Source organism: Prosopis cineraria, unplaced genomic scaffold (assembly GCF_029017545.1).
Source record: "Prosopis cineraria cultivar Desert tree isolate PC_DT_omini unplaced genomic scaffold, ASM2901754v1 PC57, whole genome shotgun sequence".
Classification (NCBI taxonomy): Eukaryota; Viridiplantae; Streptophyta; class Magnoliopsida; order Fabales; family Fabaceae; genus Prosopis; species Prosopis cineraria.
The window spans coordinates 59,848-74,611 of NW_026555387.1; the positions used below are offsets into that span (position 1 = coordinate 59,848).

Here is a 14,764-nt window from a genome sequence, read left to right on the forward strand (position 1 = left end):
TTATTATAAATGGACAAAAAAGATGAGGGTAGTGGGGTCCACAAATTGAATTCAAGGGAATTAAAGCAATTCCATGGTCAATATGATGGAATTGAATTCTAACATTTTTAATGGAATTGGGATTCTTAAGAATTGCAATTCTTACATACCAATCATGCTTAAATTAGGATTCCATCTTTGATTCCATTTCCACTTTGTCAATTCAATGCTACCAAACATGGCCTTAAGGTTTCTAACATTTTTCTTCCCCCTTCCTTCCCCAGCTAGTAACATGTGTGTGTGCTTCCTCTGTTTTTATTTATAGGATAAAATTTTGTAGAGTGATTTGTCAAGACAAATTACAAAATTTGAAGAGTATTTAATATTATTTTTGCAATATATATCTATTGAATATAAGAAATGACTGACTATAAATGTTGTCTTTCTCATCAAAGTTAGCAAATAAAGTAGCATTAAATAAAAATAAAAAGAGGTACAATTGGTGTGCGCGCCACCCAGGAGATACTCATTCCATGATTGTAATAAAAGCATACTAGACCTTACTTCAAGATCCATGATTATACAATCATTTTTGGTGGCAAAAGATTTTGTGGACAAGATAACTGATAAAATCTGCATTATTTGACAACAACAGAAAAATGGATCCAATAATTACTTTGTCCTGAACAAGATCTGCTTTCTGTTCCCTTGCAATGATCTGTCACTGGACTATCTCATAATCACAAGAGGCTAGCGACCACTAGTTTTGTAGATAGCACCTGGAAAAAGACTCGTTTCAGACATGATTTTTATTAGCTTATTCTGCAACATCCATTTACTATCCACAAAGCATCAATGAAGCATAGGCAAAAATACTGCTTCACTAGAGGGAAACAATCTCAACAGTTAACACGGAAAAAATGCAAATAATCAACCTTCACTTTTGAAAGAAAATTATCCCCTTAAAATTTCCCCCTTTAAGCATTTAAAACCTTTTGTTCATTTTCTGTCAACAGGCATACCACTTCACACCCTGTCTCTTGCCACATGGCATGTGTCCATTGGTTCAAAAAGTAAATTAAAGTGGTTAAAATGTTAAAAAGATAAGCCTAGCATAGGAGTGAAATGCGCCAAATAATGAACATCAGGGATATAATTTTTAATGTTATTGCTGATCATAAGGGTATTTACAGATGATCTGAAGTTGAATGGCTGCATTTGTATTTTCTTTTTCCTTAGTTTTGGTCAAAAGAGAGTCAAAAGCAATAAATGGGAAATCCATAGCATGCACGTAGTATACTTGCACAGTGCAAAAGGACCACAATAAGTTTGATCTTTTGATACAGTTCAACTTGAGGCTTCACTTTATTCCACCAGGAAAGAAAAAAAAATTAGGCAACAGCTTGACTGAATCATTTGGCATAGGACGAAAATCCCTGAAAGCCTATAACTATGAACCATGTAAATTCTTTAAGTAGAAAAAGTTTGCATAGATAGGTAGATTGAATCAATTAGTAGTTGCTGTGTGGACATGCCAAGTAACTTCTCATTTTTAGTGAACCCCACCACCTGACATGTTTACGTGGCTGCTCATTGGTTTAGTCTAGTTATCTTAATAGACATGATTATCTACTTAAGAATATTTCATCAGCGATTTCTGGAGTACACATCACTGTCTCGTATTTGCAATCAGTGCATTAAAGGAGCTTGGTCCAGAGCAGAAGTAAAAATGTAAAAATTAACGACAGTATATTCATACCTCTAAGACTCACTGCATGAACTATGTTGCAGCTACTTGTGGACCTTTCTCACGTGACACTGATGTGATGCCTTGCTCAATGCACTGAACGAAATCAAATTAAAGTCACAGCTTCCAGTCACTACCAGCTTATAATAATTCTAAAGGAAAACCAAATTGAACAAGAAATGCATGATTTGCCACTAAAATACATATCCGTTTGATTTATTCTGACTTTGAAGTATTTTGAAAATTAACACAATACCATGTCGCAATTACTTTATAGAAAACTGTAAAATTAATAATATTCTCAAGAGTTAAATAAAATGTGATTGTCTACCGGGGTAAACAAAATGTTACATAACAGGTTGCTTCACTGATGTGTTCCGTTAATATTTTACTTAGTCAAATGTTACCCCAGATACTCGCAGAGAGTGGCTCAAGTCGTCAGCAAGCTTGAGCTCAGTGGTTGAAGAGCTCTACAATGTAAAAGGGTTCAAGCCTGGGGAGAAACACTAGCGGAGGAGGTAACGTCAATTATTCTGAGATTAGTCCCACAAATCAGTATGAAGGAATACTCATTTGGAACCAAAAATGTTATCAAAATACTGATTTTTGAGATTGCATCATTATTCTTAGAAGGTGACTAGTAATTCTCCCTCTCCCACTAAATAATTTGTGGTAGAAATTTAGAAGCAAAAAATTGAAGACGCCATTTAGCCACCAATTTACTAAAGATCCTACATCAGCTTACTCAACTGACTAGATGATAAATAATTTTTCTCAATTATCTATTACACATCAACTATAACCCAAAAAAGAGAGTCCACTTTCTATAGAAAACCCTGCCTTGGAAACCCCAGCTCACTCAACCACAAGCTTTCATCAAATCCATCTTAAAAAACTACACACTGGTTTCCTCATCTTCACAAACTCCTTGACAAAAGGGACAGCACCTAGGATCTGTCTACAAGGAATGGTTCGGGGATTTCTGTGAAATGGTTCCTCCTGTTATGGTGACATCTCATTCAATCAGAGAGAAAGAAACTTGTTGATAAAGCTAGAAAAATTTTTCATCAATATATAAACTAATTGGCCTATAATATTTTATATTAACTATTAAGAGACATATCCTATTTAAGATACAAGGGTAACTGGATGGAGGCCTTATTCACTGCAGTTCTTTTCCTTTTCCTCAGCATTCTCAAGGAGGATTTTTTTTTTTATTGTTGTTTAACTCTTACCGCGTGTTTAACCTCTCTAACTCTGATTATATATATATATATATATTCTTTTTTTTTTGCCACAAATATTTTTTCATACACTCCCTTTTTGTTAAAATTCAATCACTCCCTTTTTGTCCCTCCCAACTAGTAAAAAAAATGGAAAGGAAAAACGATCAGGAGAAGTTCAAAAGTGACATGGCTTACGTTTAATATTAATCCCAGAACAAAGAAAAGAACAGATTACTTCAATGGCAAATCAAAAAACAAGAAAGGTGATCATTCTATTTTAAGATTTCCCAACAATACAGAATAAAATTAAATCTTATGGAATGACCTTCTGCTTATACCATTCTCCATTTCATTACAGCTAAATACACTAAACCACATTAAACACAACATCTAAATTTGTTGGCCAAAAAAAAAAACAAAGAAAGAAACATATCTAAATTCCACTTTGCCTCCCCCGGCCACCTGCCTCCCCCAACCCAAAAAAAAAAAAAAAAAAAACTCCTTTTTCCTGTCTTCTTCTTCAAAAGACTTAAAAAAGTAAAAATAAATAAAAAACAGCACAAAGTAATACAAAGTCAGACAAACATACCTGAAGAAGATAGCTGTGCAACCAGTCCAGTGTTTGAGGGAATGTTGTTGCTGATACATTGACCACAGTCAAGCCCTATAACATGAAAAGATAGAGATGTATAATTTCCATATTACAAGAAGCAGGATCTTTGGGTGCTAAACCTATCAGGAGATAAGTTTCATATTAATTTCTCAGCACTATTTAGTAAATGTTTGAAAACTTTTCATGTGTAAATGTTGTAAAACTAGTAGGGCAACCCACAACATGGAAAGTCTTGTGAAACAGGACAAAAATAGAGTAAATGCACGCAAGGAGAAACTCAGTTGTCATGCGAGACTGTTTAAAAAAGTATACAACATAACCACCTACGCTTGTCATGTAATAAACTCTTTACTTTAATTATCAAAGTACAGAACTTGACTAAGCCACCATCAGTGAAGTACCCAATCCCTTCATAAGATAAAAGATGCTTTCAGGGACTTTTATTACTAGCTATGTTAATTGCAATGATCAATTAGCTAATATTTTCATTATGCCCTTGAGTAGACTGTGTATTACTTACATTTGTAAAAATTTGGCCATATGATCTATAAGATCCAACTTATGGCGAGTGTTGGAATCAATGTGTAGTGAGTTGGGTGTGACTATAATGCCAACTGTCTATCGGTAGGATAATGGCTGTATTTAGGATATGGGAATTCAATCAAAACGAGGATGTGGGTTAATAATGGAAGAAAACTGTGACTGAGGCTAACTTGTTCATTTTCTTTAGTTTCAGCTGCTTTATTCCTTTATTTCTCTTATTCTTTTGGCGAAACAAACATGAATTATCTCATCAAAACCTGTTCCATGTCATTGCCAACCAAACATCTTTATAGATCTCACCCATTGCTCCCTTCCATTCCTTTCTTTTCCTTTCTATTATTTTCCATTCCATCTATTTCTAACGATCAGATGGGTCCTTGGTACTCTTCCAGCTCTGATACCATGGAACAAAAAGAACAAAGAAAGAGAGAGATGATAGGAAATAGTCATTGTTGTATTACTTGAAGCACAGTGACTCAGTGAGTAAATGAATCAGAGACATTCATGGTGGTAGTGTCCTAATACCAAAATGAACTATATAAAAATATTGTTCAACACTAAAAGTTATGTGCTATTGGAACAGAACTAACTGATAAGATAAAAACAGAATAAAATAGCTGTAACAAGAAGCTTTCAAGACTTTAAGGGAGTAATTAAGATGTTAAAACAGAACATGTATCACCAACAAAAACAACTGTAAGCTAGTTGGAAAGCAAATTGTCGGACATACCTGTGATGTGAATGAGCAGAGATAATCTTGTATGGTTTTCAAGTTCTGTATAAGCTTATTTTTATCCTGTAAGTTGCAAAATTTATTTCAAAAAATAACTGACAAGGATATTCAAAACTGATATTCTATTTGAAACTAATTTATCATATGAGAAATTCACAGTATTTGATATCTGTTAAAACAATTAATTTAAAATAGAATTATGCATGTACTACACATACAGAAAAGCATAACCAAAACCACTTCCCTGATAATATGTCTCATCCAATTTGATTAGACTGACACATCTTATGAGTAAATTAGAAAACAAATGTAAGCAAATTCACTTGAGATAGATTCAGAAACCCATTATCAGCTATTTCTTATGCATTATCTCAAAAGTGACACGAAATATTGAAAACGTAGACAGGCCTCCCATTCCAAAATATACTACCATTAAGTCCCTCTTTAAGGGCATCTAATATCTATAACATGATCATTGACTAAGATGTTAAATTCAACAGTCAAGTCGTTAGAATTACCTTCAAATATAGTAAACCCATACAGCTTTAAAAAAGAAAAAAAAAAAAACCCGCAAACCCATGTATGGCTGCACGATTAACTGATTCAAACAGACACAAATAACTACTATATACAGCAAATTGACACTTTAAGCATTTGATTAATGAATTTAGCCTTTGACTAACCTATAATGCTTCAGCTAACATTGAGAACTCTGCTCCCTGTTTTCCAACTTCCTCTGTTTTCTTTATCAATTATTGTCAGAACCAATATTATGGACTAAAAGAACTCCTTGAAAGGGAACTAAATGGGCCACACATAAGTCCTATCAACTACTTTCTAAATGTAAATAAAATTCTCTACAAACTTAAACGTGACAACCATAAGCAACCGAAATCATGCTAAGCAGCAAGGTAGTCCTTAATAATCCTGGCCCTGCCGCAGCTCAGGCACACCCTAATGCCACGGAATTCATGTTCTTTTGAACCAATATTCCTGTTTTCCTCCAATATCCTAAAAGATGTAATCAAAGCCTCAAAGTTTGGAATGTTTGTCCTCCATAATTTATTCATTTTTAATTTTTTTTGAAAAGAAATCATAAAATGTCATCAATAAAAATGTTGATTAATGATCCTTTGAATGTGCACCCTATGAGAGGGTAATGTTACCTGGCCTGGGCATTTATCATTAAACGAACGGCTGGAGATCCACTCCTCAAGCAATGCCTGCAAATAGCAAGCTTCATTAGATTATAACATTTAGAAGTTGGCTAGAAATGATGGAACCCAACAACAAGACTCACGTACTGGAGTCCAGCTAAATTAATTTACTTTATTTTTAAATCCCACAGACGCCTCAGCAATTAGTAGGCCAAAACAGACTTGGGGTATAAAGGTTGAGGTACATGTAGAAATTCAGGGTTTAATTTACCTCAAAACTTATATTATTAAACAGAAGTAATGTTACATTTATAGACAATAAAAGAAGAACAAGACTGGACTCCACCAAGTACAACACATAACTATACAAAATCAGATAACTTTATCCTAATTAAAACAGAACATATACCCAAATCTTATTCTAAACATAAAAAAACACAATCAAACAAAACAAGAAGATTAAACTTTGAATCAAAGAATGAATTGCACAAAACAAGAGAGACACAGTATGAACAAAGACTGTTGGTGCCAATAGGGATCATAAAAAATGAAGACTAAATGATAATTCACAAACCAATACAGTAAGCTTCTCCCTTCAACCCCCTAGTTTTGATATATTTTTGGAAGTCTCCTATCATATTCCAATTTGTTTCAAAATAAAATCTTCCATCACAATAACAACCATGAACATCCCTAGCAATGAAAAATAAAATTAGCAATGGTAACAATTAGAGATAAGATCATACCACAAGTGTCAAAATTTAGCTATTAGGGAACAATATTACAAGATGGTGAAATTGATGAAGACTTTGTCTATAGTTTAGAAGCTGAGTGGTTCAAATGAAGGCAACAGGAATCATTTCATTTGTGATGCAAAGTACCAAATAGAAGGAAACATATATCGACCATTAAAATACTAATGTTATATGGTAGTGAATGTTGGATGTTAAAGGGTCAACAAGATCCCAAAAAAAAAAAAAATTGGGGTAGTAGAGAAAGAGATGTTGAGATAAACGCAAGGTCATACAAGAAAAGGCAATTTCGGCAAGGCATCGTAATGAGAAGAAAATGGTAGAAAATCATTTAAAGTGGCTTGGAGAGCAAAGAAAGTCAATAGAGACATTACTGTGGAAATTTGAGTATATGGTCTTTGTCCCTGTAAATCAATGTGGAGGGAGGTTAAGAAGCATACTCAAGGAAGATATCAAATGGGATCTCTTGGTGAATGATATATCCAAAGATTGGCTGATAATGAAGCACAATAACACCATACAATCCACAAAAACAATCTCACTTAGAGTGGATAAGACTACTTGTTGTATAAACAACAGTGAGGATCACAATAATATTTGTCTATTGTATATATCAATAATATAGTAGAATATAATGCATGCAACAATCTGAAAATTAGTTGAACTCTCATTTATGGCATCATAAGTCCATATTCAGTGATGGAATAACCAAGAAAAAGACAAAGAGCACCCAGCCACTAAACTTGGATAACTAGCTAAGTTTTGGATGTTAGACAAACTATAAGTGAAAATAGAAACTCTTTATGCAAATAAGTGTAACTATTACAATCATAAAAGCAATGGACAAAATGGAAAAAAAAAAAAAAAACCTTGTGATCAAATTCAGCCATTTTCAGAACAATGGGCACAACTACTGGTTTGGAACCCAACTTCTCCTTCATAACATTAGTTCTGTCAGTGTCCAGTTCTCTAAGAGAAACACCTGCATTCAACCATCAAAATCTCAAGCATAAATCGAAACACGTGTGCCTATTCATATATACATTATGACTTCCACTACATGTTTGCATAGAACTGTCCTGCTAAAAGCATAAAAGTAAGACAGGAAAAAGAAAACAAACAAACAAACCTTTATGTGCAGAGATATTTCTAGCTAGATCCATGGATTGTCTAGAATTCGATAGTGACTCAACTTGGTCAATAGATATTTCCTCCTTGGTGCTTGGAGACCTTGAGCCGCTGTTATTCTCATCACCACAACAAACAACATCATGATTATCCTTTGATTTTGCCGTAGCATTATCATCTGGTGCAAAAGATAATGGATTTATCTCCTTAGGTACGTTAGAGGGTGATTTCTGTTCGTCGTCCACTAAATAAATGCTAGGATCCAGATGTATTCCCTGGAAGAATTATTTAAAGAAAAATAAGACAGAGAAAGTGAACCATCTACAAAAGAAATAAATTAACTGCATATTAAGCATGTCAGGGCTTGTCAAGGCCTAATAACAAATTAGTGTAGCACATATCATTTTTGAAACCACAGTCACACGTAAAAATCTGAGAGTTGTCTGAGAAACGAAACCCACCAACTTCCCAAAATTGTATTTTAATCCGTACAGAATTATACCATTTCTATTTTCCATTTTCCGTTCATTTCAGCCATTAAATATCATCTTTTGTTAAAGTTGGTGAGCAAAACAAATTTATACATAAATTTACAAAAAGAAATACAAAAAATATTCATAGATAATCCATAGATAATGATACAGCCAAACCAGCTACAACCACCTTCTAGAATACAAATTCAAAGAAACAAGAATATTCTAATGCTTTTCCAAAGTTTGGTTGTATGAGTGTGATCAGCTAGAAATTAAAATCTAACATCTGATGGGTGGGATTTTAAGAAACAAATAAGCAAAATTCTCTAAACGGTAGTTCCTGCATACCTCAATAATTATTGGTTTTCCATCCTTCATGGCTTTTTTCAAATCACCAGCCAAACCTGGGAAAAAAAAAATCACAATTAGCTAGGGGGGAAAAAAAGTTCCTTTGAAGGAGAGAAAATCCATAACATTCTCTGTAAAACAATAAATTTGTTCAAATAATAAGCAAATTTGTTTTCAAACCCTAATAACGAACAAATCTTTTAAACTAACAGAATCCAAAGCAAAAAAGAACAAATTATACCTTTTCGTACAACTCTGCATTCTCTACAAAATTCAGTTATTAACTCCTCTGATGAGCTGAAGTCTCGGTACCATACAGGAGTAGATGCCAATGGTGCACTATATAAAGACAAGAGCAAAATGTATAAAAAATACACACTGATAATGATTAATCACTCCAGCAATAAAAACATGAAAGTCAACACATAAAATGAAATTGCTAGTTTAAAATGTTATCCACTGCATTCCAGATTAATCATAAACATATTGTGTAGCAGTATGCAGTAACTATTGTGAACCTAAGTTTGTGCATAGGTGACCCACACAATTGTAGACCATTCATGGAAAGTGCAGTTAACTTTTACATACAAGGAATATAAAAATGATGGGGATTGAGGAGTAACTTAATCATCTTAAGGGAATGGATAAGACAACTACATTATTACTGCTGACTAAAGGGCAAAAGAAAGATGAAATAAGCACACCATGGCAAAGACATTAATATAACTAGTCAACTATTGCATTTTAAAGATCTCCATTAGAAAAGGTACATTGCCTTCAATTTATGCCAATAATTATTAACATTTTATTAATAAAATTGTCACGACTTAATGTTATTTTGCATTTTTATGCATCAATATGAACATGAAAATTAACCTGACCATATTAATTTAAGCATAATATTGCATTAGCAAGCATCTAAATCCCTTTAAGTCTAGCCTTTCTAATAAAAATCCACTTGCCACTGCCAAGTTAACCACATATTTTCAGCTAGAACAACAATTTGTGAGCTTGATTTCATAAATAAATAAATAGGGTCAAGTGCCAGGCTTAACATGGTCTATATGTGATGCCCCTTCATGAATGAATTCTTACATCTGTTTTGAATTAAAACAAAAACTATAGTCAACACAAAAGTGAGAAAGAGAAATTGAGGGCATACTCAGTAGATGTGCGCAACAACTCATACACCATATCTGTCTGCAAACAGTCAACAAGAAAAATGCCATAATGTAACTTTATCCTAATCAAAATATGATAACTCTATTCTTATTAAATTAGAATAATTGAGCTTAATACTGAACTCAAACTTTCTTAAAATCAAAACAGATAACATGACTTAATATCAACAGTAATTTCCAACAATTTTCATCAGAGAAGAGACATAAAATAACAACATTTTATGGGAGAATTATGGAAACTGAGCCATCACATTGTAATAAAATAGTCACACAGAAGTTCAAAAATAATATATATGGCTTTAATTTGGCACCAAATTAAAAAAGCTCATTTAAAAATACTACTATAGATGCAGTTAGGTTACAGATAAACAAAGCCTACCTGTAAGACATTTGGCAAATTTAGTCTCTGTGCAAGCTGGGTGGCAATAGTAGACTTCCCAACACAAGCAGTTCCACAAACAAGTATTACTAATGGAACTCTCTGATGGTGAAACCTGGATGACAGATGTTGGCAGCAAAATCAGAAGAATGATTATTATAATTACTACAAAGATATCATGATTCATTAGTTTCCTTTCTTCTTTGCATTTTTTCTTAGCCATGAAAACCCTTCATCACTCAGCTAAATATAAACATCAAACACTTGTGTGAACCTATGAAAACGAGAGGTACATCTTTTTTCATGAAGATAAAAATTTTGGCTAGTAAAATTATTATTTGGACTGACAGAATAGAAAGAAAACAAGGTCATTCAGAACAAAATATCTGGCATACCAACCTTGTCATCATCTTATAACGATTTATGTACTCCTCTCCATAACCTCTCCGCTCCATAAGCTGCACATAAACAGTCCTATTTAGAAAGTTTGATGAGATTAAATCAGCATTTGGGAAACAACGGGCATCCAGTCATGGTAGCTCATCACAAATTCACAATAACATTAACAGATTCAAAAATGTATATTATCATTTATGAAACAACAGACATCCACCCATTGTAGTTCATTAAAAATTTGTAGTGATATGAAAACAGAAGTTTCAACTTCCTCCTATGAAGATACAAAATTTGCAGTGATATGGGAAGCCCCAGCAAATTCATTTAGAAAGCTTTGAAAGGAAGAAAAGGAATTTTAGAGGAAAAAGAATAGGAAATGCACAGCAGGGAGGAGGATAACTCCAGCTAAACAGGAACATAGTAAGGCTCAAAACACAACAAAGCTCTCAAATCTATTTGCATATCCAGTTTGGTATAAAAATTGACAGAATCAAGCAGCTGGAATATATATTTCACAATTTAAGCAATAAACACAATAAAGTAAAACAATCGTAGCAAGCTCCAAGAGACAATCAAATCAATCCTCATGCAAAGGGGCATCTTAATATGCAGCTTTAAGTTACCCGTACCTACAAGTTTAGAAATGCTCAAAAAAATTATAAAAAAAAAATGTTAGGACTCTACAAAAAGCCAAAAGAGAAAAATCACTTTTGCTCAATATTTCACGACATGTCACTCCAAAAGCAAACTAAAACCATAAAAGATAATATCTAGACAGCCAAGAAAGTAGTTTAAGTCATTAGTTAAACAGATCAAAACTTTCCAGCATACCTTAAAAAGATTAGCTTCCAAATCAGACTGAGAGCTGCATTGTAGAATCACAATGTAAAAAGAATAAATACTCAAGTTGACCAGAATTCAGAAGGAGAAAAGAAAAGGGAAAAAATCACTAAGCTAAAACATAGGAGGAGAGTGGCATACACATCAAGAAGGCTGTTGTCTATGAGCACCTTCTTGAGTTCGAGAGCAATTTTCACAGCCACATGGTTTGGGATCTGAAATCACAATGACCTTGTGTTGATACACATTACTAGCAGTGTCACCTACTCAAACTCATATCTTGAAAACAAAATCAAACATAAATAAATGATTTAAAAAGAATTATACAAGAGATATGTGACTTATTAGGCATGTCAACTTGATTTATTTAGTGCGATAGAAAGTTATTTTGAGCAAATCAATTATATGATGTGAACGTGAGAAAATAAGGCCCTCAAGTTGGGTATAAACTTATAAATAGCATCTCCCAGAGGGGGAAAAATCAACTAATAACCCCTCAGAGTAGCTCCACATCAAAATCATAAAGACTATCCTTTCCAAAGAAGCTCAAGAAATAAAGATAAACATTTAAAATTGCAGATGTTTCTTTCCAACCAAATACACCACAACACAGTAAAAACAGAACATTGCCATAGGGCTTTGGCCACTTTTGCCTTCCAAAACAGAAAAACCTATAAACCTTATAAACAAAACCCCTCTAATGTTCAGGGCTGGTGCACTAATTGTGCAATAAAAACACCAAAAACACGTGTAACCTTAGGACAGCTATCCTACAATGTAACAAGATGTAAGCAGCTGATTCCAAATTATTCATCTGCATGGTACAAAATGTCAGTAGAAAGAAATGTTTTAGTACCAACTCTATAGTCCAGACAAACCACCTGACCTTGGAGAGAGCTTTAAAATATCAAATGAACTCCTCTACTAAAAATTTATTCAACTTAGAATAGTAAGTCTAACTTTGCCTATGTTTTATAACTAGTCCTAAGCCCAAATAAATAAGGAGGGTTGTGTTAGGCTCTCGACGGCCCACGTAAAATTCTGTCGAACTTCAAATAGATATGCCATGTAGACTCCACCTAGTGAGACAAGGCTTATTGTTGACATTATAGAATAACGAGTCTTAAATTCTACAAATAATTTACATAAACACCAAAATTTTTGGGGGTCCATATTCTACTGCCTGGATTGCATGAAATTGAATAAATTCTGAAGGAATCAGAGATTAGTGTCCTGAATAATCCTATACCAATATTTCTTAAAAACTGAGAAATCCCATTCACAAATGAACTTGTAGAATGCAAGAATTATTATTATTAATGTTTCAATTACGCCATGGAGATAGACAGAAGAGGGCCAGATTCATGGAAAACCTCTATAAAAGATGCACTCCCCACCCAGATATCCTCCCAAAAAAATGTCCCCCGTCTTAAAGTAACTCAGGAAAGTGAAAAGTTGTAATACTTCAAATAAATAATATTCTATGGGCTCCATGAGTAGCACTGGTGCAAGGCTGAAAGCTCTTTTCCTTTGTACTCATTTTCACTTTCTAAAATAATTTCCAACTTGTATATATGTATGAGAGTAGGAAGCAACCAGATACTTTAAAGGTTTTTGACTCACTTCTCAAACTCACAAAAAAAGAAAGAAAAAAAGGCTCTTGCCTGTCCCTAAGTCTCTAGTCTCTCATTACCACCAGCTGTATCCTAGACACAAAGAATCTACAGAGAGAAGAGGAAAGACAAGTTAGAAGAAGGGTAACTTGACATCCTCAAGAATTTCCCAACCCAAATCCTCAGAAATCAAGCAGCACCATCACCTGCCAGAACCAAGAGCATAAGCTTTGCTATTGTGGCAACTAAATTGTCATCGCACCATGATACAATGGAGAAGGAAAACGATAACTACTCTCAAAATACTGTTTTATCCACTATTGATTAAGGATCTTGGATCATTCTCCCGGCATTCAGGGGAGTTTTCTAGTAAATAGAAGATAATGTTCAAACAAAATAAATTATTTTTATCCCCTAATCATATAGAGCATGAACTCATTAAGACTTCCAATGATTTCAGGATGGCAGGGTATCAACAGGATTACCCATTTATCATGCATTATAACACAACATCCTTTTCACTTTCAAATTGATTCTGGCCTCAAGTAAACTCCATGCAACTAATATTTTTACATCAACAACATTAGTTATTTGGTCTAATGTACTAACATATTTTCCATGATCAAGCATGCATTGGGAATTTCGGCCACAACAAAAAAATAAAAAAAGAACGTGCATCGGGAAAAATAATATGACATAAAATTTAAACGGCTGCATTACAACACCTTGGTCACGGTTAGCATTCTACTGAGCAAAAATCTGGACAGAACATAGTAGTGATCCGCATTGTCACCCAACCACACTTTTACCTAGAAACACAACAACCGCCAAAAGTTTCAGATAAAATGCCGCAAAATAAGGCATGATCAACAGAATCATTCTGTTCCTAGTTCATCATGCTCCAAGGGCATGAGATAAATCCTCATTGAAATAGAAAAGAGTCTATTTTCATTCTCGCTACTTTCCAAATGACACTAAGAATGATCTTCAACGGGAATCGAGACCTTGACGAAATCGTATTTCGAGGAATTGTTCCGAGAAGAGAATCTGACGCCAAACGACGGTTCTTGCTTCTCTTCACTGTCTCCGCCACTATTGGGGTTTGAAACCAGCACTCCCTTGCCCTTCATCTGCTCCAACACGCCAATAATGAAATCCTCGTCCACTCTCTAACACCAACATAAATCCAAAAACCCAATTATTACTAAATTTCTTAAATTGCGTGCTTGTCCTTCGTGTTAACCGATTTGATCCACTCGATAAATCAATATTTCCTGGAATTCACCATTACAGATTACAACCTCTTGCCAGACACGTGGCCAGATCTCTCATGCAACGTTTCCGAATTAGACAAGCACCAGTATCTTACGTAAGAATGATTCCGAGGTGAGAGTTGTTCTGCGCAATTTTTTCTTTTTCAAAGATTAGGATTTTATCAACCTGAACTACTATATATTTAGATCCTTCTTTTCTCAAAGTCAAGTCCAAAGTGTGGCAAAAAAAACAAAAAAAAAACAAAAAGGTAAGTCGAAAGAAAATCAATTAAGAGTTACCAACGAATCACAATCATATCCACATCAATCAATATGTCAATATATATAATCAATACTTTAGCAAAATATATATATATATATATATATATATATATAATCAATA

General features: G+C 33.9%; 1 protein-coding gene across 3 annotated transcripts; it reads right to left on the reverse strand.

The window, feature by feature from the left end:
• Positions 1-434: 434 nt before the first annotated feature.
• Positions 435-14,551, reverse strand: LOC129295144 (uncharacterized). Of its 3 annotated transcripts, XM_054933620.1 has the most exons (17): positions 14,410-14,539; positions 14,113-14,277; positions 13,834-13,917; positions 11,637-11,710; positions 11,487-11,520; positions 10,659-10,717; positions 10,260-10,374; positions 9,862-9,899; positions 8,941-9,038; positions 8,700-8,755; positions 7,880-8,153; positions 7,620-7,732; positions 6,008-6,064; positions 4,839-4,904; positions 3,542-3,616; positions 1,739-1,822; positions 435-758 (listed from the first exon to the last, which is right to left on the reverse strand). In XM_054933620.1, exons 2-16 carry the CDS (start codon positions 14,236-14,238, stop codon positions 1,760-1,762), a joined length of 1,332 nt encoding a protein of 443 aa, XP_054789595.1. In that variant the 5' UTR covers positions 14,239-14,277; positions 14,410-14,539; the 3' UTR covers positions 435-758; positions 1,739-1,759. The 3 variants fall into 3 exon arrangements, with proteins under 3 accessions (XP_054789595.1, XP_054789594.1, XP_054789596.1); XM_054933619.1 differs by having other exon boundaries at positions 14,113-14,551; XM_054933621.1 differs by lacking the exons at positions 14,113-14,277; positions 14,410-14,539 and having other exon boundaries at positions 10,659-10,733; positions 13,834-13,901.
• Positions 14,552-14,764: the final 213 nt, after the last annotated feature.